The sequence below is a fragment of the Bufo gargarizans genome, chromosome 3, assembly GCF_014858855.1.
Source record: "Bufo gargarizans isolate SCDJY-AF-19 chromosome 3, ASM1485885v1, whole genome shotgun sequence".
NCBI lineage: Eukaryota > Metazoa > Chordata > Amphibia > Anura > Bufonidae > Bufo > Bufo gargarizans.
In genome coordinates this window covers 305,135,980-305,163,803 of record NC_058082.1, presented here as the reverse complement: position 1 = coordinate 305,163,803, position 27,824 = coordinate 305,135,980, and the positions used below count along the sequence as shown (strand labels likewise).

The following is a 27,824-nucleotide window of genomic DNA, read 5'->3' as shown; positions in this document are numbered from 1 at the left end:
AGAGGACCAGGTAGGAGGTATATTAGACGCTGTTATGAAAACAGCGTCTAATATACCTGTTAGGGGTTAAAAAATTCGGATCTCCAGCCTGCCAGCGAGCGATCGCCACTGGCATGCTGGAGATCCACTCGCTTACCTTCCGTTCCTGTGAGCGCGCGCGCCTGTGTGCGCGCGTTCACAGGAAATCTCGGCTCACGCGAGATGACGCCAATCGGCGTTAGCGTAGCCTGGGAGAGCCGCCGCGATGACGCCTTTCGGCGTTACAGTTGCGGCAAGCGGTTAAAATCACACATTTGTGAAAAAAAAAAATTACTAAGAGACCCCAAGGGGTTAACAGAGAAAATGCAACCCAGGTTGTGTTCCCCATTTTCTCCCCATTCAGGAAACACCCCATATGTGCTTGTAGCCTGCTGTATTGGCGCACAGCAGGCAAACCCTTACCCTTATAGTAATGGTAGATGGTATATACTTGTCTGAGACAAACACACACATATACTCACTGACAAACATACACATACTCACTGACATACACACACAGACACTCAATGACAGACACACATACATTTACTGACAGAAAGACAGACATACATACATTCACTCACTGACATAAATACACAGGCAGAAACACACTCAGTCAAACACTCAAACACTCACCTCCCTGAGGTCCAGTGTGGTGCAGCTCCTCAGTCCTCCAGCTCCCCGTTTAGTATGCCGGGGCCGGAATGACATCATATTATGGCATCACATAGGGCGCACGAGGGAGGAGTGGGGAGCTGCTAGAACAGCCTCCCTTGCCGCCTGCCTCCTCTCCTCCGGTAATTTACTGGCAGAGCAGGCACCTGCCATCAGGGTAAGCAGATGCCTGCTCTGCCATATTTAAGAAGGACCTCCACCTCCTAACCTCCCTGTAACGGCGCTGGGGGCGGCTCAAGAGCCGCTCGCCCTGTCGCCCAGGGCTGCAGCCCCAGTCAAGGGGGGCGCCCCCAGCAGGGCGGCGCCCTAGGCGAAGGCTTAAATCGCCTATATGGTTGCGCCGGCCCTGCTTGTCAGTGTTAATTAGCGATCTATCTGTATCTAGATCAGCCGAGACCCTGCCTACACTAGACTACAATCTGGCTACATAAACTGAAGCCCTACTCTGCTTGATGCGTTTCTAATGACACTGTAGCGGGTCTTTCATCAGGAGCATCACGGGGCTGGAACACAGAGATATTGTCTATTCAGCAGAAAGAGTTAGCGTTCAGGCTACATGTGGGCAGCGCAGCAGCCAACAATGGTATGGCCGTGCGCCCGCGCGCTTGCCTCTGCTAGTTAAAAAGGGGCTAAAGATGATTGGCTAAGAGAGGCTTAGCTTGAGCGCCCAATCACTGAACGAGGGGCGTAGCGCTACAGCGTGTACCATCCCAGGTCTCGGTGACCAGCTCACAGTATGCTGTACATCGTCCCAATCTAATAAATAGTTGAAGGGGGGACATCAAAGCTGCCCTAATGTAGTCGATGAAGAAGAGGGGAACAGCTAAAGGCATGTTGGCTAATGGGTTCACTACAAAGATCGATAAATTATACAGTAATGCCACTGCCGATATAACGTTCCGAGATGGTATCATATTATAATATTTTTCACAGCTAGAATTGACATCTAAGGCCCAGGGACTGTCAATTCTAGCTGTGAATAATATTATGCGACATAGCTCCCAATTACCATTCCAGCTAAATCCACTCTCCTAACACCATATGGTGCTCCTTCCACTCTGAAGCCTGCTGTGCACCCATTTTTTGAGTACATCTGGGGTGTTGGCGCATTCGGGGGGAAATGGGCAACAAAATGGGGGGTGCATTTTGTCCTGTTGCCACTTGTGAAAGTGAAAAATGTGGGTGTAAAGCAACTTTTTTCGGAAACAAATTTAAATATTTCTTTTTCACAGCCAAGCGTTTCTTAAATCTATGAAACGCCCGATGGGTCAAAGTGCTCACTACACACCTTTAAATTTTCCTTGAGGGGTGTGGTTTCCGAAATGGGGTCACTTTTGGGGGATTTTCACTGTAGGGCCACCTCAGGGTGTCTTCACATGCGACATAGCTCCCAATTACCATTCCAGCTAAATCCGCTCTCCTAATGCCATATGGTGCTCATTCCAGTCTGAAGGCATGCTGTGCGCCCATACATCATTTTCGGAGCACATATGGGGTGTTGGCGTATTCGGGGGGAAATGGGGAACTAAAGTTGGGGTGCATTTTGTCCTGTTGCCCCCTGTGAAAGTGAAAAATGTGGGTATAAAGCAACTTTTTCCTCCTAATTCTGTGAATTGCCCGATGGGTCAAAGTGCTCACTACACACCTTGAAATATTCCTTGAGGGGTTTAGTTTCCAGAATGGGGTCACTTTTTGGGGGATTCCATCCTCAGGGTGTCTTCAAATGTGTCATAGCTCCCAATTACCATTCCAGCTAAATCCGCTCTCCAAAAGCCATATGGTGTTCCTTCCACTCTGAAGCCTGCTGTGCGCCCATACATCAGTTTTTGAGCACACCTTGGGTGTTTCTGTAAACTCCAGATCCAGGGTAATAGATTTCAAGTTTTGTTTGGCTGTTAACCCTTGATGTGTTGCAGAAAAAATAGATAAAAATTCAAAATCTGCAAAAAAAAAAGACATTTTGAAATTTCATTCCCATTTTCCTTTAACCCCTTAACCCCTTAAGGACCGAGGACGTACCGGTACGCCCTATTTCCCGAGTCCTTAAGGACCGAGGACGTACCGGTACGTCCTGACTTAAAATCTGAATTCCGGCGCCGCGGGGGTTAATCGAAACGGGATTTCGGCTGAAATCATTCAGCCGGCATCCCGTAACAACGCAGGGGGGGGGGTCATTGGACCCCCCCGTATCGGCGATCGCAGAAAACCGCAGGTCAATTCAGACCTGCGGTTTTCTGCGTTTCCGGTCCATTCGGGTGTCCTGTGACCCGATGAACCGGAAAAAGACTGCGATCGGTGGCGTAATTTTACACCACCAATCGCAGTCCGAGGATTTGAGGAGGCGGTGCTGGCCCTGGTGCTGAACGCCGCTGTCCAGGGTGCTGATTGGTGCAGGGGAGAGAGGCGCGAGATTCAAACTTCCTGCGCTCCTCTCTCCCCTCCTCTTCCTGTCCAGCACCCTGACCGTGCAGCATCGTCCAGCACCAGCTCCTGTGTCCCCCTAAATCGGCATCCATCACCCTCCTGCACCCATCGCCACCCAGGTAGGTTAGGGTCAGTGAGGGAGAGGCACCTTTAGGCAGGGATAGAAGGGAAAAGTTAGAAAAAAAAAAAAAAAAAAAGCACATTTATTCCAAACTTTTTTGTTTTAACTTTCAGACCCCAGACCCCCCCTGCCACTTGCCCCCCCCGCATCCCCCCCACCACCAGCCCCCCCCCCCACCACCAGCCCCCCACCCACCCACCACCAGCCCCCACCCACCCACCAACCCCCTCCCCCCACCACCAGACCCTTCCCCCACCACCACTTTTTTTTTTTTCTGCGTGCGCTGACTGGCCGGCACTTTTTAGCGTCCGTCTACTGTTAGCGCATCGCCCGCCCCACCACCCCACCGACCGCTGATCAGCGTTGAACCGCTGATCAGCAAGTTTGAACTTTTTTTTTTTGGGAATGAAACACGAAAATGGGAATGAAACACCCGTGCCCCCACACACACGCACATAGAATAAAGGTTTACACGCACGCACATACACACGCACACACACACACCCATGGCCCGCCGGGTGTTCTCGGCCGAGGAGGCATACGCCCAGATTGCCTCCGACTCTGAGAGCCCCAGTGAGGATGAGGATGACGCCACGTTCCTTTTGTCATCCGCATCCTCCTCATCATCATCGGATGACGATGAGCCACCAAGGCAGCGGAGACGCCGCCAGGCGGAGCCAGGGGCCACACATGCTAGGGATCCTGTGGCCCACCCTAGTACGAGCCGCCCTGGGGTTCGTACTGGTTTCCCGGCCCACCAAATAAGTTCACCGGAGCCCCCTGCCGATGAACTTAGCTGGTGTCCCCCAGTGGACTTTGAGCCTGAGATTCCGGATTTCGCTGGCAATCCTGGAATCCAGATTCCCACAGTGGGGTTTACTGAAATAGACTTTTTTAGTTTTTTTTCAGTAACCCACTGGTGAATTTGATGGTGGAGCAGACGAATCTATACGCCCAACAGTTCGTCGCTCAAAACCCAGGCTCAGTTTTGGCTAGACCCGGTGGCTGGACGCCGGTCAGTGCAGCCGAGATGAGGACATTTTGGGGCCTCGTGCTGCATATGGGTCTAGTCCAAAAACCCAGTGTCAGGCAATACTGGAGTGGGGACGTCCTGTACCAGACCCCACTGTACAGTATGGTCATGACACGTCACTGGTTTGAGGCCATCCGGAAATGTCTGCATTATTCCGATAATGCAGCATGTCCACCCCGAGGTGATCCTGCCTATGACCGGCTGTATAAGATACGGCCGGTCATCGATCACTTTGGGGCCACATTTCAGCAGGCCTACGTACCTGGAAGGGAGGTCGCGGTTGATGAGTCTCTCGTTGCGTTCAAGGGGAGACTCAGTTTCCGCCAATACATTCCCACAAAGCGGGCGAGGTATGGCGTGAAGCTATACAAAATTTGTGAGAGTACCTCAGGGTACACTTACAAATTTCGTGTGTACGAGGGGCGAGATTCCCGTATTCAACCCCCAGAATGTCCCCCCACTCTGGGTGTTAGCGGGAAACTCGTGTGGGACCTTATGTACCCACTGCTGGATAGTGGTTACCACTTGTACGTGGATAACTTTTATACCAGCATTCCCTTGTTCAGGTCCCTTGCCGCCAGATCCACGTTCGCTTGTGGGACCGTGCGGAAAAATCAACGCGGCCTCCCTGCCTACCCCCTCCAGGTACCTATCCCCAGGGGTGAGACCCGTGCACTTACCAGTGGAAACCTGTTGCTGGTCAGGTATAAGGACAAGAGGGATGTCCTTATGCTGTCCACAATCCACGGTAACAGCACCACCCCAGTCCCTGTGCGAGGTACCGCGGCAACGGTTCTCAAGCCCGATTGTATCGTCGACTACAATCGGTATATGGGAGGAGTTGATCTCTCTGATCAAGTCCTCACGCCATATAACGCCATGCGCAAAACCCGGGCATGGTACAAAAAAGTTGCGGTCTACTTGGTGCAGGTTGCCATGTACAACTCTTTTGTACTATCCCGAAGCGCTGGCAGCACAGGGACATTCCTCCAATTCTATGAGGCAGTCCTCAAGGACCTGATCTTTTCGGACCGGGAAAGAGCAGGCCGGAGTACCTCGGGAACTGGAGGCGCCCGGATCGTCCCTGGCCAACACTTTCCAGGTGTGGTCCCCCATACTGGAAAGAAGGGACGAACCCAAAAAAAGTGCAGAGTGTGTCACAAGAGGGGGATACGGAAGGACACCACCACTCAATGTGACACGTGCCCCGATCATCCGGGCCTCTGCATTATCGATTGCTTCAGGGAGTATCACACTTCCATGGAGTACTAAATTTTTATAATCCCCAACAGTCCACTAGAGAACATAAAACACTATGGCTCTCAGACTTTGGAGACACGAAAACAATTTTTCTTTCCCCAAAAAATATTAGTTTTAGTGCAGGCATCCTCAAACTGCGGCCCTCCAGATGTTGTAAAACCATAACTCCCAGCATGCCCAGACAACCTACAGCCATCATCAGGGCATGGTGGGAATTGTAGTTTTACAACATCTGGAGGGCCACAGTTTTAGGATGCCTGCTTAGTGTCTCCAAAGTCTGAGAGCCATACATATTGGGCATCGTCGCGTGCGTAAAAGTCGTCGCTATAAAAATAACTTTTTACCAAACGCCTCGGATGAACGGTGTTAAAAATATAAAATAAAAACGGTGCCAAAACACCTATTTTTGGGCAAAATTTAAATTTAAATCCATTTTGCCGGTAATAAAGCAAGGGTTAACAGCCAAACAAAACTAAACATTTATTGCCCCAATTCTGTAGTTTGCAGAAACACCCCATATGTGGTCGTAAATGGCTATATAGCCGCACGGCAGGGCATAGAACGAAGGGAACTCCATACGGTTTCTGGAAGGCAGATTTTGATGGACAGTTTTTTTTTTACACCATGTCCCATTAGAAGCCCCCCCTGATGTAGCCTAGACTAGAAACTCCAAAAAAGTGACCCCATCTAAGAAACTACACCCCTCAAGGTATTCAAAAGTTACTTTACAAACTATGTTAACCCTTTAGGTGTTCCACAAAACTAAATAGCGAATGTAGAAACAATTTTAGAATTTAATTTTTTTGTTACATTGCCTCAAAAAAGAGTAATATAGAGCAACCAAAAATCAAATTTACCCCAAAAATAGTCCCAAAACAACAACCACCTTATCCCGTAGTTTCCTAGATGGGGTCACTTTTATGGAGTTTCTACTCTAGGGGGGCATCAGGGGGCTTGAAAGGGTACATGGTGTAAATAAACCAGTCCAGCAAAATCTGCCTTCCAAAAACCATATGACGGTCCCCTTCTTCTATGTCCTTCCGTTTAGCCAAATAGTAGTTTACCACCACATATGGGGTGTTTCTGCAAACTACAGAATCAGGGCAACCCATTTTGAGTGTTGTTTGGCAGTTAACCCTTGTTTTACTCCTGGAAAAAACTGATTATATTGGAAAATTTTCCAAAAAATAGAAATTTCAAAATTGTTTCTCCATCTGCCATTAACTCTTGTGGAACACCTAAAGGGTTAACAAAGTTTGTAAACCCAGTTTTGAATACCTTGAGGGGTGTACTTTCTTAGATGGAGTCACTTTTTTGAAATTTCTATTCTAGGGGTGCAACAGGGGGCTTCAAATGGGACATGGTATAAACAAAACCAGTCCTGCAAAATCTGCCTTCCAAAACCCATATGGTGTTCCCCTCCTTCTATGTGCTCCCGTTCGGCCAAACAGTAGTTTACGACCACATATTGGGTGTTTTTGCAAACTACAGAATCAGGGCAACCCATTTTGAGTGTTGTTTGGCAGTTAACCCTTGTTTTACTCCTGGAAAAAATTGATTATATTGGAAAATTTTCCAAAAAATAGAAATTTCAAAATTGTTTCTCCATCTGCCATTAACTCTTGTGGAACACCTAAAGGGTTAACAAAGTTTGTAAACCCAGTTTTGAATACCTTGAGGGGTGTACTTTCTTAGATGGAGTCACTTTTTTGAAATTTCTATTCATGGGGTGCAACAGGGGGCTTCAAATGGGACATGGTATAAACAAAACCAGTCCTGCAAAATCTGCCTTCCAAAACCCATATGGTGTTCCCCTCCTTCTATGTGCTACTGTTCGGCCAAACAGTAGTTTACGACCACATATGGGGTGTTTTTGCAAACTACAGAATCAGGGCAACCCATTTTGAGTGTTGTTTGGCAGTTAACCCTTGTTTTACTCCTGGAAAAAACTGATTATATTGGAAAATTTTCCAAAAAATAGAAATTTCTAAATTGTTTCTCCATCTGCCATTAACTCTTGTGGAACACCTAAAGGGTTAACAAAGTTTGTAAACACAGTTTTGAATACCTTGAGGGGTGTACTTTCTTAGATGGAGTCACTTTTTTGAAATTTCTATTCTAGGGGTGCAACAGGGGGCTTCAAATGGGACATGGTATAAACAAAACCAGTCCTGCAAAATCTGCCTTCCAAAACCCATATGGTGTTCCCCTCCTTCTATGTGCTACCGTTCAGCCAAACAGTAGTTTACGACCACATATGGGGTGTTTCTGCAAACTACAGAATCAGGGCAACCCATTTTGAGTGTTGTTTGGCAGTTAACCCTTGTTTTACTCCTGGAAAAAATTGATTATATTGGAAAATTTTCCAAAAAATAGAAATTTCAAAATTGTTTCTCCATCTGCCATTAACTCTTGTGGAAGACCTAAAGGGTTAATAAAGTTTGAAAAAACAGTTTTGAATACCTTGAGGGGTGTAGTTTCTAGAATGGGGTCATTTTTGGGAGGTTTCTATTATCTAAGCCTCACAATATGACTTCAAACCTGAACTGGTCCATAAAAAGTGGGATTTTGAAGATTTCTCAAAAATTTCAAAATTTGCTTCTAAACTTCTAAGCCTTGTAACATCCCCAAAAAATAAAATATCATTCCCAAAATGCTACAAACATGAAGTAGACATATGGGGAATGTAAAGTCATCACAATTTTTGGGGGTATTACTATGTATTACAGAAGTAGAGAAACTGAAACTTTGAAATTTGCTAATTTTTCAAAATTTTGGGTAAAAAATGTATTTTTTTATGCAAAAAAATTAACTTTTTTGACCCAATTTTAGCAGTGTCATGAAGTACAATATGTGACGAAAAAACTATCTCAGAACGGCCTGGGTAAGTCGAAGCGTTTTAAAGTTATGAGCACTTAAAGTGACACTGGTCAGATTTGCAAAAAAGGGGTTAAGGACACAGCCCTATTTCACCTTAAGGACCAGGCCATTTTTTGCAAATCTGACCAGAGTCACTTTAAGTGCTGATAACTTTAAAACGCTTTGACTTATCCAGGCCATTCTGAGATTGTTTTTTCGTCACATATTGTACTTCATGCCACTGGTAAAATGAAGTAAAAAAAATACCAAATTTAACAAAAATTTGGAAAAATTTGCAAATTTCAAAGTTCCAGTTTCTCTACTTCTGTAATACATAGTAATACCCCCAAAAATTTGGATGACTTTACATTCCCCATATGTCTACTTCATGTTTGAATTATTTTGGGAATGATATTTTATTTTTTGGGGATGTTATAAGGCTTAGAAGTTTAGAAGCAAATCTTGAAATTTTTCAGAAATTTACAAAAACTCAATTTTTAGGGACCAGTTCAGGTCTCAAGTCACTTTGCGAGGCTTACATAATAGAAACCACCCAAAAATGACCCCATCTAAGAAACTACACCCCTCAAGGTATTCAAAACTGATTTTGAATACGTTGTTAACCCTTTAGGTGTTGCACAAGAGTTAATGGCAAATGGGGAGGAAATTTGAGAATTTTATTTTTTTGTCAAATTTTTCATTTTAACCCATTTTTTACACTAAGAAAGCAAGGGTTAACAGCCAAACAAGACGGTATCTTTATTGCCCTGACTCTGCCGTTTACAGAAACACCCAATATGTGGCCGTAAACTACTGTACGGCCACACAGCGGGGCGTAGAGTGAAAGGTGCGCCGTTTGGTTTTTGGAAGGCTGATTTTTATGGACTGGTTTATTTACACCATGTCCCATTTGAAGCCCCCTGATGCACCCCTAGAGGAGAAACTCCCTAAAAGTGACCCCATCTAAGAAACTACACCCCTTAAGGTATTCAAAACTGATTTTACATACGTCGTTAACCCTTTAGGTGTTGCACAAGAGTTATTGGCAAATGGCGATGAAATTTGAGAATTTCATTTTTTTGCCTAATTTTCCATTTTAACCCATTTTTTCCACTAACAAAGCAAGGGTTAACAGCCAAACAAGACTGTATCTTTATTGCCCTGACTCTGCTGTTTACAGAAACACCCCATATGTGGCCGTAAACTACTGTACGGCCACACAGCGGGGCGTAGAGTGAAAGGTGAGCCGTGGGGTTTTTTGGAAGGCAGATTTTGCTGGACTGGTTTATTTACACCATATCCCTTTGAAGCCCCCCTGATGCACCCCCAGATTATAAACTCCATAAAAGTGACCCCATCTAAGAAACTACACCCTTCAAGGTATTCAAAATGGATTTTACAAACTTTGTTAACCCTTTAGGTGTTGCACAAGATTTAATGGAAAATAGAGATACAATTTCAAAATTTCACTTTTTTGGCAGATTTTCCATTTGAATTTTTTTTTTCCAGTTACAAAGCAAGGGTTAACAGCCAAACAAAACTCATTATTTATGGCCCTGATTCTGTAGTTTACAGAAACACCCCATATGTGGTCGTAAACCGCTGTACGGGCACACGGCAGGGCGCAGAAGGAAAGGAATGCCATACGGTTTTTGGAAGGCAGGTTTTGCTGGACTGTTTTTTTTTACACCATGTCCCATTTGAAGCCCCCCTGATGCACCCCTAGAGTAGAAACTCCAAAAAAGTGACCCCATTTTAGAAACTACGGGATAGGGTGGCAGTTTTGTTGGTACAAGTTTAGGGTACATATGATTTTTGGTTGCTCTATATTACACTTTTTGTGCGGCAAGGTAACAAGAAATAGCTTTTTTGGCAGCGTTTTTAATTTTTTTATTTACAACATTCATCTGACAGGTTAGATCATGTGGTAATTTTATAGAGCAGGTTGTCATGGACGCGGCGATACCTAATATGTATACAATTTTTTTTATTTATGTACGTTTTACACAATGATTTCATTTTTAAAACAAAAAAAATGTTTTAGTGTCTCCATAGTCTAAGAGCCATTGTTTTTTCAGTTTTTGGGTGATTATCTTAAGTAGGGTCTCATTTTTTGCGGGATGAGATGACTGTTTGATTGGCACTATTTTGGGGTGCATATGACTTTTTGATCGCTTGCTATCACACTTTTTGTGACGTAAGATGACAAAAAATGGCTTTTTTTACACCGTTTTTATTTTTATTTTTTTACGGTGGTCACCTGAGGGGTTAGGTCATGTGATATTTTTATAGAGCCAGTCGATACGGACGCGGCTGATACCTAATATGTATACTTTTTTTTTATTTATGTAAGTTTTACACAATGATTTCATTTTTGAAACAAAAAAAATGATGTTTTAGTGTTTCCATAGTCTAAGAGCCATAGTTTTTTCAGTTTTTGGGCGATTATCTTAAGTAGGGTCTCATTTTTTGTGGGATGAGATGACGGTTTGATTGTTACAACTTTGGCGTACAGGCGACTTTTTTGATCACTTTTATTACCTTTTTTTGGGAAGTAAGGTGGACAAAATTTCAATTTCATCATAGTTTTTTATTTTTTATTTTTATGGCGTTCACCGTTCGGGTAAAGTAACATGACCGTTTTATAGATCAGGTCGTTACAGATGCGGCGATACCAAACATGTGTAGGGAATAGGGATGAGCGAACTCGAACTGTATAGTTCGGGTTCGTACCGAATTTTGGGGTGTCCGTGACACGGACCCGAACCCGGACATTTTCGTAAAAGTCCGGGTTCGGGTTCGGTGTTCGTCGCTTTCTTGGCGCTTTTGTGACGCTTTCTTGGCGCTTTTTGAAAGGCTGCAAAGCAGCCAATCAACAAGCGTCATACTACTTGCCCCAAGAGGCCGTCACAGCCATGCCTACTATTGGCATGGCTGTGATTGGCCAGAGCACCATGTGACCCAGCCTCTATTTAAGCTGGAGTCACATAGCGCCGCCCGTCACTCTGCTCTGATTAGCGTAGGGAGAGGTTGCGGATGCGACAGTAGGGCGAGATTAGGCAGATTAACTCCTCCAAAGGACTTCACTTGATTAATCGATCGATCTGCAGCTGTGCATCATTGAGCTGCTGAAATTCAAATGCTCACTCACTGTTTTTAGGCTGCCCAGACCGTTTGTCAGTCACTTTTTTCTGGGGTGATCGGCGGCCATTTTGTGTCTTGTGCGGTGCTGCGACCAAGTGCATCCAAGCTGCGACCAAGTGCATTTAACCCTCAATGGTGTGGTTGTTTTTTGGCTAAAGCCTACATCAGGGTGAAGCTGTCACACCAAGTGCATTTAACCAGCAATAGTCTGTTCATTTTTTTGGCCATATACTAAATCAGGGGCAAGCTGCGCCTGTCACCAAGTGCATTTAACCCTCAATGGTGTGGTTGTTTTTTGGCTAAAGCCTACATCAGGGTGAAGCTGTCACACCAAGTGCATTTAACCAGCAATAGTCTGTTCATTTTTTGGCCATATACTACATCAGGGGCAAGCTGCGCCCGTCACCAAGTGCATTTAACCCTCAGTAGTGTGGTGCGTCAAGCTGTGACACCAAGTGCATTTAACCAGCAATAGTCTGTTCATTTTTTGGCCATATACTAAATCAGGGGCAAGCTGCGCCCGTCACCAAGTGCATTTAACCAGCAATAGTGTGGTTATTTTTTGGCCATATCCCAGTCTAATTCTGTCACTAAATCCATACCGGTCACCCAGCGCCTAAATACTAGGCCTCAAATTTATATCCCGCTAAATCTCTCGTTACCGCTGTCCTGTTGTGGCTGGGAAAGTTATTTAGTGTCCGTCAAAGCACATTTTTTGTTCTGGGTTGAAGTACAATTCCCAATTTAGCAATTTCATAATTTAGTGGTTCCTGCTATATCAGAGCTATTTGAAATCTATCCCTAAAAGGGTATATAATATTCAAGGTGCACATTGGGTCATTCAGAATAACTTCACACACACCCGCTACTGTGTATTTCCAAGTCTAATTCTGTCACTAAACCCATACCTGTCACCCAGCGCCTAAATACTAGGCCTCAAATTTATATCCTGCTAAATCTCTCGTTACCGCTGTCCTGTTGTGGCTGGGAAAGTTATTTAGTGTCCGTCAAAGCACATTTTTTGTTCTGGGTTGAAATACAATTCCCAATTTAGCAATTTCATAATTTAGTGGTTCCTGCTATATCAGAGCTATTTGAAATCTATCCCTAAAAGGGTATATAATATTCAAGGTGCACATTGGGTCATTCAGAATAACTTCACACACACCCGCTACTGTGTATTTCCAAGTCTAATTCTGTCACTAAACCCATACCTGTCACCCAGCGCCTAAATACTAGGCCTCAAATTTATATCCTGCTAAATCTCTCGTTACCGCTGTCCTGTTGTGGCTGGGAAAGTTATTTAGTGTCCGTCAAAGCACATTTTTTGTTCTGGGTTGAAATACAATTCCCAATTTAGCAATTTCATAATTTAGTGGTTTCTGCTATATCAGAGCTATTTGAAATCTATCCCTAAAAGGGTATATAATATTCAAGGTGCACATTGGGTCATTCAGAATAACTTCACACACACCCGCTACTGTGTATTTCTAAGTCTAATTCTGTCACTAAACCCATACCTGTCACCCAGCGCCTAAATACTAGGCCTCAAATTTATATCCTGCTAAATCTCTCGTTAACGCTGTCCTGTTGTGGCTGGGAAAGTTATTTAGTGTCCGTCAAAGCACATTTTTTGTTCTGGGTTGAAATACAATTCCCAATTTAAGCAATTTCATAATTTAGTGGTTTCTGCTATATCAGAGCTATTTGAAATCTATCCCTAAAAGGGTATATAATATTCAAGGTGCACATTGGGTCATTCAGAATAACTTCACACACACCCGCTACTGTGTATTTCCAAGTCTAATTCTGTCACTAAACCCATACCTGTCACCCAGCGCCTAAATACTAGGCCTCAAATTTATATCCTGCTAAATCTCTCGTTAACGCTGTCCTGTTGTGGCTGGGAAAGTTATTTAGTGTCCGTCAAAGCACATTTTTTGTTCTGGGTTGAAATACAATTCCCAATTTAGCAATTTCATAATTTAGTGGTTTCTGCTATATCAGAGCTATTTGAAATCTATCCCTAAAAGGGTATATAATATTCAAGGTGCACATTGGGTCATTCAGAATAACTTCACACACACCCGCTACTGTGTATTTCTAAGTCTAATTCTGTCACTAAACCCATACCTGTCACCCAGCGCCTAAATACTAGGCCTCAAATTTATATCCTGCTAAATCTCTCGTTAACGCTGTCCTGTTGTGGCTGGGAAAGTTATTTAGTGTCCGTCAAAGCACATTTTTTGTTCTGGGTTTAAATACAATTCCCAATTTAACAATTTCATAATTTAGTGGTTTCTGCTATATCAGAGCTATTTGAAATCTATCCCTAAAAGGGTATATAATATTCAAGGTGCACATTGGGTCATTCAGAATAACTTCACACACACCCGCTACTGTGTATTTCCAAGTCTAATTCTGTCACTAAACCCATACCTGTCACCCAGCGCCTAAATACTAGGCCTCAAATTTATATCCTGCTAAATCTCTCGTTAACGCTGTCCTGTTGTGGCTGGGAAAGTTATTTAGTGTCCGTCAAAGCACATTTTTTGTTCTGGGTTGAAATACAATTCCCAATTTAGCAATTTCATAATTTAGTGGTTTCTGCTATATCAGAGCTATTTGAAATCTATCCCTAAAAGGGTATATAATATTCAAGGTGCACATTGGGTCATTCAGAATAACTTCACACACACCCGCTACTGTGTATTTCTAAGTCTAATTCTGTCACTAAACCCATACCTGTCACCCAGCGCCTAAATACTAGGCCTCAAATTTATATCCTGCTAAATCTCTCGTTAACGCTGTCCTGTTGTGGCTGGGAAAGTTATTTAGTGTCCGTCAAAGCACATTTTTTGTTCTGGGTTTAAATACAATTCCCAATTTAACAATTTCATAATTTAGTGGTTTCTGCTATATCAGAGCTATTTGAAATCTATCCCTAAAAGGGTATATAATATTCAAGGTGCACATTGGGTCATTCAGAATAACTTCACACACACCCGCTACTGTGTATTTCCAAGTCTAATTCTGTCACTAAACCCATACCTGTCACCCAGCGCCTAAATACTAGGCCTCAAATTTATATCCTGCTAAATCTCTCGTTACCGCTGTCCTGTTGTGGCTGGGAAAGTTATTTAGTGTCCGTCAAAGCACATTTTTTGTTCTGGGTTGAAATACAATTCCCAATTTAACAATTTCATAATTTAGTGGTTTCTGCTATATCAGAGCTATTTGAAATCTATCCCTAAAAGGGTATATAATATTCAAGGTGCACATTGGGTCATTCAGAATAACTTCACACACACACGCTTCTGTGCATTTCCAAGTCTAATTCTGTCACTAAATCCATACCGGTCACCCAGCGCCTAAATACTAGGCCTCAAATTTATATCCCGCTGAATTTGAATACAATACATTGGGCCAAATAATATATTTGTTGTTGTGGTGAACCATAACAATGAGAAAAACATCTAGTAAGGGACGCGGACGTGGACATGGTCGTGGTGGTGTTAGTGGACCCTCTGGTGCTGGGAGAGGACGTGGCCGTTCTGCCACATCCACACGTCCTAGTGTACCAACTACCTCAGGTCCCAGTAGCCGCCAGAATTTACAGCGATTTATGGTGGGGCCCAATGCCGTTCTAAGGATGGTAAGGCCTGAGCAGGTACAGGCATTAGTCAATTGGGTGGCCGACAGTGGATCCAGCACGTTCACATTATCTCCCACCCAGTCTTCTGCAGAAAGCGCACAGATGGCGCCTGAAAACCAACCCCATCAGTCTGTCACATCACCCCCATGCATACCAGGGAAACTGTCTCAGCCTCAAGTTATGCAGCAGTCTCTTATGCTGTTTGAAGACTCCGCTGGCAGGGTTTCCCAAGGGCATCCACCTAGCCCTTCCCCAGCGGTGAAAGACATAGAATGCACTGACGCACAACCACTTATGTTTCCTGATGATGAGGACATGGGAATACCACCTCAGCATGTCTCTGATGATGACGAAACACAGGTGCCAACTGCTGCGTCTTTCTGCAGTGTGCAGACTGAACAGGAGGTCAGGGATCAAGACTGGGTGGAAGACGAAGCAGGGGACGATGAGGTCCTAGACCCCACATGGAATGAAGGTCGTGCCACTGACTTTCACAGTTCGGAGGAAGAGGCAGTGGTGAGACCGAGCCAACAGCGTAGCAAAAGAGGGAGCAGTGGGCAAAAGCAGAACACCCGCCGCCAAGAGACTCCGCCTGCTACTGACCGCCGCCATCTGGGACCGAGCACCCCAAAGGCAGCTTCAAGGAGTTCCCTGGCATGGCACTTCTTCAAACAATGTGCTGACGACAAGACCCGAGTGGTTTGCACGCTGTGCCATCAGAGCCTGAAGCGAGGCATTAACGTTCTGAACCTGAGCACAACCTGCATGACCAGGCACCTGCATGCAAAGCATGAACTGCAGTGGAGTAAACACCTTAAAACCAAGGAAGTCACTCAGGCTCCCCCTGCTACCTCTTCTGCTGCTGCCGCCTCGGCCTATTCTGCTGCTGCCGCCTCGGCCTCTTCCTCCGCCTCTGGAGGAACGTTGGCACCTGCCGCCCAGCAAACAGGGGATGTACCACCAACACCACCACCACCACCTCCGTCACCAAGCGTCTCAACCATGTCACACGCCAGCGTTCAGCTCTCCATCTCACAAACATTTGATAGAAAGCGTAAATTCCCACCTAGCCACCCTCGATCCCTGGCCCTGAATGCCAGCATTTCTAAACTACTGGCCTATGAAATGCTGTCATTTAGGCTGGTGGACACAGACAGCTTCAAACAGCTCATGTCGCTTGCTGTCCCACAGTATGTTGTTCCCAGCCGGCACTACTTCTCCAAGAGAGCCGTGCCTTCCCTGCACAACCAAGTATCCGATAAAATCAAGTGTGCACTGCGCAACGCCATCTGTAGCAAGGTCCACCTAACCACAGATACGTGGACCAGTAAGCACGGCCAGGGACGCTATATCTCCCTAACTGCACACTGGGTAAATGTAGTGGCAGCTGGGCCCCAGGCGGAGAGCTGTTTGGCGCACGTCCTTCCGCCGCCAAGGATCGCAGGGCAACATTCTTTGCCTCCTGTTGCCACCTCCTCCTTCTCGGCTTCCTCCTCCTCTTCTTCCACCTGCTCATCCAGTCAGCCACACACCTTCACCACCAACTTCAGCACAGCCCGGGGTAAACGTCAGCAGGCCATTCTGAAACTCATATGTTTGGGGGACAGGCCCCACACCGCACAGGAGTTGTGGCGGGGTATTGAACAACAGACCGACGAGTGGTTGCTGCCGGTGAGCCTCAAGCCCGGCCTGGTGGTGTGTGATAATGGGCGAAATCTCGTTGCAGCTCTGGGACTAGCCAATTTGACGCACATCCCTTGCTTGGCGCATGTGCTGAATTTGGTGGTGCAGAAGTTCATTCACAACTACCCCGACATGTCAGAGCTGCTGCATAAAGTGCGGGCCGTCTGTTCGCGCTTCCGGCGTTCACATCCTGCTGCTGCTCGCCTGTCTGCGCTACAGCGTAACTTCGGCCTTCCCGCTCACCGCCTCATATGCGACGTGCCCACCAGGTGGAACTCCACCTTGCACATGCTGGACAGACTGTGCGAGCAGCAGCAGGCCATAGTGGAGTTTCAGCTGCAGCACGCACGGGTCAGTCGCACTACAGAACAGCACCACTTCACCACCAATGACTGGGCCTCCATGCGAGACCTGTGTGCCCTGTTGCGCTGTTTCGAGTACTCCACCAACATGGCCAGTGGCGATGACACCGTTATCAGCGTTACAATACCACTTCTATGTCTCCTTGAGAAAACACTTAGGGCGATGATGGAAGAGGAGGTGGCCCAGGAGGAGGAGGAGGAGGAGGAGGAAGAGGGGTCATTTTTAGCACTTTCAGGCCAGTCTCTTCGAAGTGACTCAGAGGGAGGTTTTTGGCAACAGCAGAGGCCAGGTACAAATGTGGCCAGCCAGGGCCCACTACTGGAGGACGAGGAGGACGAGGATGAGGAGGAGGTGGAGGAGGATGAGGATGAAGCATGGTCACAGCGGGGTGGCACCCAACGCAGCTCGGGTCCATCACTGGTGCGTGGCTGGGGGGAAAGGCAGGACGATGACGATACGCCTCCCACAGAGGACAGCTTGTCCTTACCCCTGGGCAGCCTGGCACACATGAGCGACTACATGCTGCAGTGCCTGCGCAACGACAGCAGAGTTGCCCACATTTTAACCTGTGCGGACTACTGGGTTGCCACCCTGCTGGATCCACGCTACAAAGACAATGTGCCCACCTTACTTCCTGCACTGGAGCGTGATAGGAAGATGCGCGAGTACAAGCGCACGTTGGTAGACGCGCTACTGAGAGCATTCCCAAATGTCACAGGGGAACAAGTGGAAGCCCAAGGCCAAGGCAGAGGAGGAGCAAGAGGTCGCCAAGGCAGCTGTGTCACGGCCAGCTCCTCTGAGGGCAGGGTTAGCATGGCAGAGATGTGGAAAACTTTTGTCAACACGCCACAGCTAACTGCACCACCACCTGATACGCAACGTGTTAGCAGGAGGCAACATTTCACTAACATGGTGGAACAGTACGTGTGCACACCCCTCCACGTACTGACTGATGGTTCGGCCCCATTCAACTTCTGGGTCTCTAAATTGTCCACGTGGCCAGAGCTAGCCTTTTATGCCTTGGAGGTGCTGGCCTGCCCGGCAGCCAGCGTTTTGTCTGAACGTGTATTCAGCACGGCAGGGGGCGTCATTACAGACAAACGCAGCCGCCTGTCTACAGCCAATGTGGACAAGCTGACGTTCATAAAAATGAACCAGGCATGGATCCCACAGGACCTGTCCGTCCCTTGTCCAGATTAGACATTAACTACCTCCCCATAACCATATATTATTGGACTCCAGGGCACTTCCTCATTCAATCCTATTTTTATTTTCATTTTACCATTATATTGCGAGGCTACCCAAAGTTGAATGAACCTCTCCTCTGCCTGTGTGCTAGGCCTAAATATATGCCAATGGACTGTTGCAGTGGTGGCTGACATGAAGCCTGATTCTCTGCTATGACATGCAGACTAATTCTCTGCTGACATGAAGCCAGATTGTCTGTTACGGGACCTCTCTCCTCTGCCTGGGTGCTGGGCCTAAATTTATGACAATGGACTGTTGCAGTGGTGGCTGACGTGAAGCCTGATTCTCTGCTATGACATGCAGACTGATTCTCTGCTGACATGAAGCCAGATTGTCTGTTACGGGACCTCTCTGCTCTGCCTGTGTGCTAGGCCTAAATATATGCCAATGGACTGTTGCAGTGGTGGGTGACGTGAAGCCTCATTCTCTGCTATGACATGCAGACTGATTCTCTGCTGACATGAAGCCAGATCGTCTGTTACGGGACCTCTCTGCTCTGCCTGTGTGCTAGGCCTAAATATATGCCAATGGACTGTTGCAGTGGTGGGTGACGTGAAGCCTCATTCTCTGCTATGACATGCAGACTGATTCTCTGCTGACATGAAGCCAGATTGTCTGTTACGGGACCTCTCTGCTCTGCCTGTGTGCTAGGCCTAAATATATGCCAATGGACTGTTGCAGTGGTGGGTGACGTGAAGCCTCATTCTCTGCTATGACATGCAGACTGATTCTCTGCTGACATGAAGCCAGATCGTCTGTTACGGGACCTCTCTGCTCTGCCTGTGTGCTAGGCCTAAATATATGCCAATGGACTGTTGCAGTGGTGGGTGACGTGAAGCCTCATTCTCTGCTATGACATGCAGACTGATTCTCTGCTGACATGAAGCCAGATTGTCTGTTACGGGACCTCTCTGCTCTGCCTGTGTGCTAGGCCTAAATATATGCCAATGGACTGTTGCAGTGGTGGGTGACGTGAAGCCTCATTCTCTGCTATGACATGCAGACTGATTCTCTGCTGTCATGAAGCCAGATTGTCTGTTACGGGACCTCTCTGCTCTGCCTGTGTGCTAGGCCTAAATATATGCCAATGGACTGTTGCAGTGGTGGGTGACGTGAAGCCTCATTCTCTGCTATGACATGCAGACTGATTCTCTGCTGACATGAAGCCAGATCGTCTGTTACGGGACCTCTCTGCTCTGCCTGTGTGCTAGGCCTAAATATATGCCAATGGACTGTTGCAGTGGTGGGTGACGTGAAGCCTCATTCTCTGCTATGACATGCAGACTGATTCTCTGCTGACATGAAGCCAGATTGTCTGTTACGGGACCTCTCTGCTCTGCCTGTGTGCTAGGCCTAAATATATGCCAATGGACTGTTGCAGTGGTGGGTGACGTGAAGCCTCATTCTCTGCTATGACATGCAGACTGATTCTCTGCTGTCATGAAGCCAGATTGTCTGTTACGGGACCTCTCTGCTCTGCCTGTGTGCTAGGCCTAAATATATGCCAATGGACTGTTGCAGTGGTGGGTGACGTGAAGCCTCATTCTCTGCTATGACATGCAGACTGATTCTCTGCTGACATGAAGCCAGATTGTCTGTTACGGGACCTCTCTCCTCTGCCTGTGTGCTAGGCCTAAATATATGCCAATGGACTGTTGCAGTGGTGGCTGACGTGAAGCCTCATTCTCTGCTATGACATGCAGACTAATTCTCTGCTGACATGAAGCCAGATTGTCTGTTACGGGACCTCTCTCCTCTGCCTGGGTGCTGGGCCTAAATTTATGACAATGGACTGTTGCAGTGGTGGCTGACGTGAAGCCTGATTCTCTGCTATGACATGCAGACTGATTCTCTGCTGACATGAAGCCAGATCCTCTGTTACGGGACCTCTCTCCTCTGCCTGGGTGCTGGGCCTAAATTTATGACAATGGACTGTTGCAGTGGTGGCTGACGTGAAGCCTGATTCTCTGCTATGACATGCAGACTGATTCTCTGCTGACATGAAGCCAGATCCTCTGTTACGGGACCTCTCTCCTCTGCCTGGGTGCTGGGCCTAAATTTATGAAAATGGACTCTTACAGTGGTGGGTGACGTGAAGCCTGATTCTCTGCTATGACATGAAGACTGATTCTCTGCTGACATGAAGCCAGATTGTCTGTTACGGGACCTCTCTCCTCTGCCTGGGTGCCGGGGCCTAAATATCTGAGAATGGACTGTTCCAGTGGTGGGTGACGGGAAGCCAGATTCTCTGCTATGGAACCTCTCTCCAATTGATTTTGGTTAATTTTTATTTATTTAATTTTTATTTTAATTAATTTCCCTATCCACATTTGTTTGCAGGGGATTTACCTACATGTTGCTGCCTTTTGCAGCCCTCTAGCCCTTTCCTGGGCTGTTTTACAGCCGTTTTAGTGCCGAAAAGTTCGGGTCCCCATTGACTTCAATGGGGTTCGGGTTCGGGACGAAGTTCGGATCGGGTTCGGTTCCCGAACCCGAACATTTCCGGGATGTTCGGCCGAACTTCTCGAACCCGAACATCCAGGTGTTCGCTCAACTCTAGTAGGGAATTTTATTTTTTTAATTTTTGATCAGTGATAAATGTGTTTTTTGATTTTTACCTTTTTTTCACTTTTTTTTGACCCAGACCCACTTGGTTCTTGAAGATCCAGTGGGTCTGATGTCTGTATAATACAGTACTGTACTCTATATAGGGCTCTGTACTGTATTTTACTTACACTGAACAGATCTATGCTTTCAGCACAGATCTGTTCAGCACCATGGACAGCAGGACGCCTGAGCAGGCGTCCTGTTGCCATGGGAACCTTCCCCGTCTGCTCAGTTATGGTCAGAACTGCGCAGACGGGGAAGGGTAAGGACGGGGCTCTGGGGGGCTGTCTGGGGGCTCTCTCCCTCTCCATCGGGGGGCTGCAAAGGCACTGCAGCCCCCCGATCGGAGAGGGAGGGAGCTCCCTCTTGCTGTTAACTTTTTCCATACAGCGGTCCGTACGGACCGCTGTATGGAAAGGGTTAAACGGCTGACATCGCATCACCGATGTCAGCCGTTTATACCAGGGTGCCAGCAATGTGCTGGCACCCTGGTATACCCACTGTACACCAACGATTATTCAATGGGAGGCGGGCGGGGGATCGCGATCCCGCCTGCCGCACCGCCCCCCTCCCGCACCGCCCCCACCGCCCGCAACACCCCCCCTGCACCTCCCACCGGGCTAAAATCATTCAGAGGTGCAGGGGGGGGGGTGATAAATATATATTTTCGCCACACTAAAGTTTCTGATCGCCGCGGTCAGGGACCGCAGCGATCAGAAACTGCAGAAAGCGCAACAAACCGCAGATCCGAATTGACCTGCGGTTTGTTGCGATCGCGGACATGGGGGGGTCACGGGACCCCCCCGCGCATTTAGCCGAGGTGCCTGCTCAATGATTTGAGCAGGCACCTTGTTCCGATCACAGCCGGCCGCACGGCAGTGATCGGAACAACACATGACGTACCGGTACGTCATGTGTCCTTAAGGACTCGGGAAACATGCCGTACCGATACGTCATGTGTCCTTAAGGGGTTAATTCTCGTGCGGCACCAAAAGGGTTAACAAAGTTTGTAAAATCAGTTTTGAATACCTTGAGGGTGTAGTTTCTAAAATGGGGTGATTTATGGATGGTTTCGATGGTATGTAAGCCCCAGAAAGTGACTTCATAACTGAAATGGTCCAGAAGAAATTGGGTTTCGGATATGTTATTAAGCATTTTTAAGATTTGCTTCTAAACTTCTAAGCCTTCTAACATCCCCAAAAAATAAAATGTAATTTTCAAAATGATCCAAACATGAAGTAGACATATGGGGAATGTAAAGTAATTACTATTTTTGGAGGTATTACTATCTATTATAAAAGTTGAAAATTTAAAATTTAGAAATTTGCTAATTTTTTAAAATGTTTGGTAAATTTGATATTTTATTTAAAAAAATAATACAAATTTTGACTCATTTTTACCACTGTCATGAAGTGCAATATGTGATGAGTAAACAATCTTAGAATGGCCTGTAGAAGTAAAAGCATTTTAAAGTTACTACCACATAAAGTGACACATGTCAGATTTGCAAAAAATGACCTGGGCAGGAAAGTGAAAACTGGCCCGGGGTAGAAGGGGTTAAAGGTATGATTTCCTGACGGAACCATTAGAAAAAGACAAATGGGGTCATTTATCAAACTGGTGTCAAGTAGAACTGGCTTAGTTGCCTATAACAAACAATCAGATTCCACCTTTCATTTTCCAAAGTAGCGGTCCAAAAAGAAAGGTGGAGTCAGTTCTACCTTACACCAGTTTGATAAATGACCCCTTTTGTCCATGAACTAAGTCTAGTTTTGCTGCTGACTTTTTACCTTCACTGGAAGCAAATTGCGCACATTTATACCAAGTTCATTACAGATTTTTCCTTTGAAATGGCGCTAATATTATGGAACATGCAAATGATTCAAGAACATAATACAAGGTGCTGCAATGCATTTTTCTGCACAAAACATATTGGAGAGATAAATTAAAACTGGTGTAAATTAAAACTTAGCTTAGGTGCCCATAGCAACCAATTAGATTCCACCTTTCATTTTCCAAAGGTGCTCTGAAAGATGAAAGGTGGAATCTGATTGGTTGCTATGGGCACCTAAGCCAGATATCCTTCACACCAGTTTTGATAAATCTTCACAATTTCAATAAGGCTGTAAGGCTATTTGATCACATAAATAAACCTCTTCTGCATATTATAATGAAATAAGAAAAGCAATGTTTTGTATGGGTATTTTAAATTACTGATGATTGGTTCTGTCCCCTTTAATCCTGTTTTTTTATATTACTTTTGATAGTCTGTATAATAATATTTCCGTTGTAATGTGATATGGCCACATTCATGAGTGATTTCAGAGACATGCATGATGCACACTGGAGGAGGGACTGATGGGAATAACTCTGGTTTGGCACACATACATTCAGGGGACTCCATCTAGAACATAACCCTAGGTAGGATGCAAGTATTGATTTGCCCTATCTCTATTACACTCTGGTCATGTGTTATAACATGGTAGAAAGCCATGTGTTATAGCATGACCGACGGAGTCTCACTCCATATTGCATGTTGCATATTTAGGCTAGTGATGTATTTACTTTTTTATTATTCCGTATGTGATTTGTCTGTGATATATTTAATCACACTTAGTAAATATATTTATTCACTTAGCCTGCATAGGCTTACTCATTCTCAAATATTTTGAATTCACGTTATGTTACAAGCAAATACAGTGAAAATTCTTCAGAAGCCAACCCCTGATTTATGCTACATATTTACAGATTTTAAATTCACTTATATCCTAGGTATATACAGTGTACTGTGGAAAACCATTTTAGGTGGTCGTCTCAAAGAGATTTCACTGCACTTATAAACAAGGTGGTTTAGTAAAGAATAATAGTAACAAATGTCATGTTTTTATAGATTGCCTATCTCACTCATGCCTGCATGGAGTTGAAGCTTGGTGAAACATACATGGTTTTTGACCCCTGGCTGACCGGTCCAGCCTTTGCTCGAGGATGGTGGCTGCTTCATGAGCCGCCTTCTGATTGGTTGGAGAGATTGTGCAGGGCAGATTTAATTTATATAAGTCACATGCATTCTGATCATCTAAGGTATGTATGTTCAGATACAAAAAAGGATTTTCTAAAAATGTTCCAACAGAGTGGTTCTCATGAGAAAGTTGCAAATTGCAAAATGAATCCTTTAAAATGAAATTTATCACAATCCTTTCTCTCCCCTACAACCCTTCAGTCCCTAGTGACATACTGATACAACACCTCACTGGATATCCAATGGTGTAGCACCCAAGCACTGTAAATCAATTGTTAAAGTGGTTTTGTAGTGTTAGGATATTGATGACCTATACTCTGGATTAGGCTACATTCACACAAACGTATTTTGTTTCCGTGTCAAAAAATGCGGACAGCACACCATGTGCTATCCGCATCAGTATGTCAGTCCCATAACCCAGCAAACAAAATAGAACATATCCTATTCTAGTCCATTTTGTGGACAAGGATAGGCATTGTTACAATGGATCCGCCAAAAAATGTAATGCCATACGGAACGTCATCCTTTTTTGCAGATCCACAATTTGCGGACAGCAAAACACATACGGTCATGTGAATGTAGCCTTAGTGGGGGTCAGGACATGCATCCCTGACAATCAGCTGGTGGAAGAGGCTGAGGCCCTCATGCAAGTGCTGCATCTTCTTCAGTGTTCCTGCATGCCGTCTCCCTTGTAGCGGTGGTGAAGTATAATTACACCTTCCTCTCCCATACAAATTAACATGGGCGCCATAGCCATTTCAACCAGCTGATCCTGAGGATAGGTCATCAGTATCCTGATGCTGCACAACCACTTTAAATTATCTCTGCTGACCTGAAACAATTGTGCAGTTCTCTAGATAATAATACTGTGTACATATTGTAGACCTTCATTACCTTGTCCAACAAGAGTCCAACTATTGGTGAACCACTAGCAGAGTTTTCAGTTGTTTTTTAAAGGATGGCCAAGTTTCACAAATAATGCCTTGAGGGCAAAACCCCACTGACCTGACATTTGACAAGATTTTTTTTTTTACTAATTGTTCCTCAGTTATCCAACATTGAAGAAGCTTTCTGAAAGAAGACCAGATGTTCCAATATTTGTGGGCGAAACTGAACGCCCAGTCTTTTGGTACTTGGAAAAGAGTGGCATTAATCTAACAAATGTCAATGCTGTTCCTTTTGGAATATGGCAGCAGGTCAGCCAAATTGTTTCTTTTAAATAATGATTGAAAATATTATAGACACAATATAATTAAACTGATTGGGGCTCGTTCACATCACTGCTATTATTTTCCATTATTCTACTCTGATATAGGAGCAGAAGAATGAAAATAACAGAAGTGCCGCATTCGGCACATAACTGACATGAACGATACCTAACAGATCCCATTGGCTATGGGTTGCTTCCCGTACTGGGATACACAGTTTTCTCTGACACAATCTGACACAATCGAAAATGGATTCGCCCCCATCGACTTTCAATGGAGTTCATAACGGATCCGTCTTGGCTATGTTAAAGATAATACAACCGGATCCGTTCATAACGGATGCAGATGTTTGTATTATCAGCAACGGAAGCGTTTTTGCTGAACCCTGCTGGATCCACCAAAAATGTTAGTGTCAAAGTAGCCTTAGGCTCTGATAAACTTTCTCTTTCGGCTATACGTTTGAATACCCAAAAACTGTGCAATTTCCCATTCATGTGTATACTCTGTCTGATGGACTTTCTGTTCATTTCCATCCTTTTTGCCACACAGACTAGCATTGTAGACTATGCTATTCTGTCTGGCAGAAAGCATAGAAGTGGCTGAAAATCATTTCAAACTGAGTCCGCAAATTTGAGATCTGCAATATACCAGGCCGGCAGCCCCATAGAACTGTCTATTCTTGTTCGCAATTGCGGACAAGAATAGGACATGTTATATTTTTTTCCGGAGCCGCAGACCGGAAGATTGGGGGTGCGCTCCGGAAATGAGGATGCTGACAGCACACTGTGTGCTGTCCGCATCCATTCCTGCCCCATAGAGAATGAATGGGTCCGCACCTGTTCCGCAAATTGCGGACCCATTATACGGACGTGTGAATGGAGCCTCAAAATATAAATGTTTTGGACTCCCATTTGCCTCACTGAAGTGAATGGATCAGTTGTGGTACAAATGTCAATGCCGATTTTGGACATTCAAACTTATACCCCTGATGGAAAGGCCAGAGGACGGCTAAAATGTAATGTTACCCAGCCTTCTATATATATAAAAAAAATGGCTGATTTATTTTTATTGATTAGAAATTTGGCTGTAGTTGTACATGTTATTATTCCCTACCTCAGTGTATAATGATGCAATATTGTAATCCAGGTTACTGGATAGATAGCTAAATTAGAAACCAGTGATGCCTTCATAAACACTCTTATTTTTATTTAGGTCAATGAACATCTCCGCTTTATGATTCTGATGGATGGTATTCACCCTGAAATAGATACATGCATCATAGTAGAATATAAAGGTAAATCAATGCTAGGGATTATTTATAAAAATTGGGAAGAGATCTGAAACTGTCTAAAAGAAAACCAGTTTTTGTTGTCCATAGTAAATTACAGATGTAGCAGAGTTAACACTCAAACTCTTAACTCAAATTTCTTAACTCATTGTATTAACTTGAAACAAAAGCCATTGAAAAGCAATTAAAGATGTTTGCTTATTAGTTTAGTCTCATAAAACATCTGTAATAGAGAGTAGCTGCTCTTGAAAAATGAAAGCTGTGCTGTGATTGGAGGCTATGACAGTTCTTCTTTTAAGCAATTTTCATAAATCTCCCACTTAGTCTAAGACTCAGATTGACATTTATCAAAACTGGTGCTAAGGAATGCTGGTTTAGTCGCCCATAGCAAGCAATCAGATGGACTATTTCATTTTCCAAATGAGCTCTAAAAAATGAAAGGTTTTCCTTAGCACCAGTCTTGAAAAATGCCCCCATTCATGTCTTCTGTGTTCATAATGGTGCAGGTGGGGATTTAGAGTTGCATATGAGATTTAGTGACATTTTTCACTACTTTTCTAAATTTGCCAACTGGCATTGTTTTATCCTAAACCCAATCTATGAACAGGATGTATGCCCTGTGGATGAATTTGGCACATTTGGATCAATGTTCTCTTTATTCCTCCACATTTAATTAATATATAACAAAAAAAAGAAGAACCTTCCATACGTACCAACATTGTTGAGCCATGCATTGAGACCTGCAGGGAATTCCAGTTTATGGATGAGCTTGCATAAGCCCTGCCCAATTCCAGCTTGGGACAACCCAAATTTGAAGGTACAATCTCAGAAAATTAGGGACAGTCCCTGCAAATTTGACACTGGTGGCAACTATGATTTTATGTCCTCCCTTTAGAGATGAGCAAATTGATTTGTAAGAATCGGTTCACCTCATGAAGCACAGATCTGCACCTGTGACCCGGTGTCCCCGAAGCTAAGGGCGCTCCTCCTACCACTTGACTGACAGGGCCGGACATCTCCGCCAGTCCTGACAATCTCTCACCTGTACCGGAGCTCCAAGTAGCAGCGCAAGCAGAGAGGTTCTGCTTCAGCTATTGGAGCAGCAACTGTGCATGCGTCGCTGCACTTCCAGGTAGCAGCGCATGAACAGTCGCTGCTCCAGAAGGGGAAGGAGAGCCTCTGCACATGCACCACTACTCAAAGCAGCGACACAGGCGCC

General features: G+C 45.2%; 1 protein-coding gene across 1 annotated transcript in view; it reads left to right on the top strand.

Annotated features, from left to right (window-relative positions):
* Nucleotides 1-27,824, top strand: part of LOC122931557 (cytidine monophosphate-N-acetylneuraminic acid hydroxylase-like) — a 186,363-nt gene that overhangs the window by 109,616 nt on the left and 48,923 nt on the right. The window contains exons 5-7 of the mRNA XM_044285630.1: nt 23,981-24,171; nt 25,158-25,305; nt 26,530-26,611. Coding sequence (XP_044141565.1) covers nt 23,981-24,171; nt 25,158-25,305; nt 26,530-26,611 — 421 coding nt within the window. The remainder of the gene's footprint in view (nt 1-23,980; nt 24,172-25,157; nt 25,306-26,529; nt 26,612-27,824) is intronic.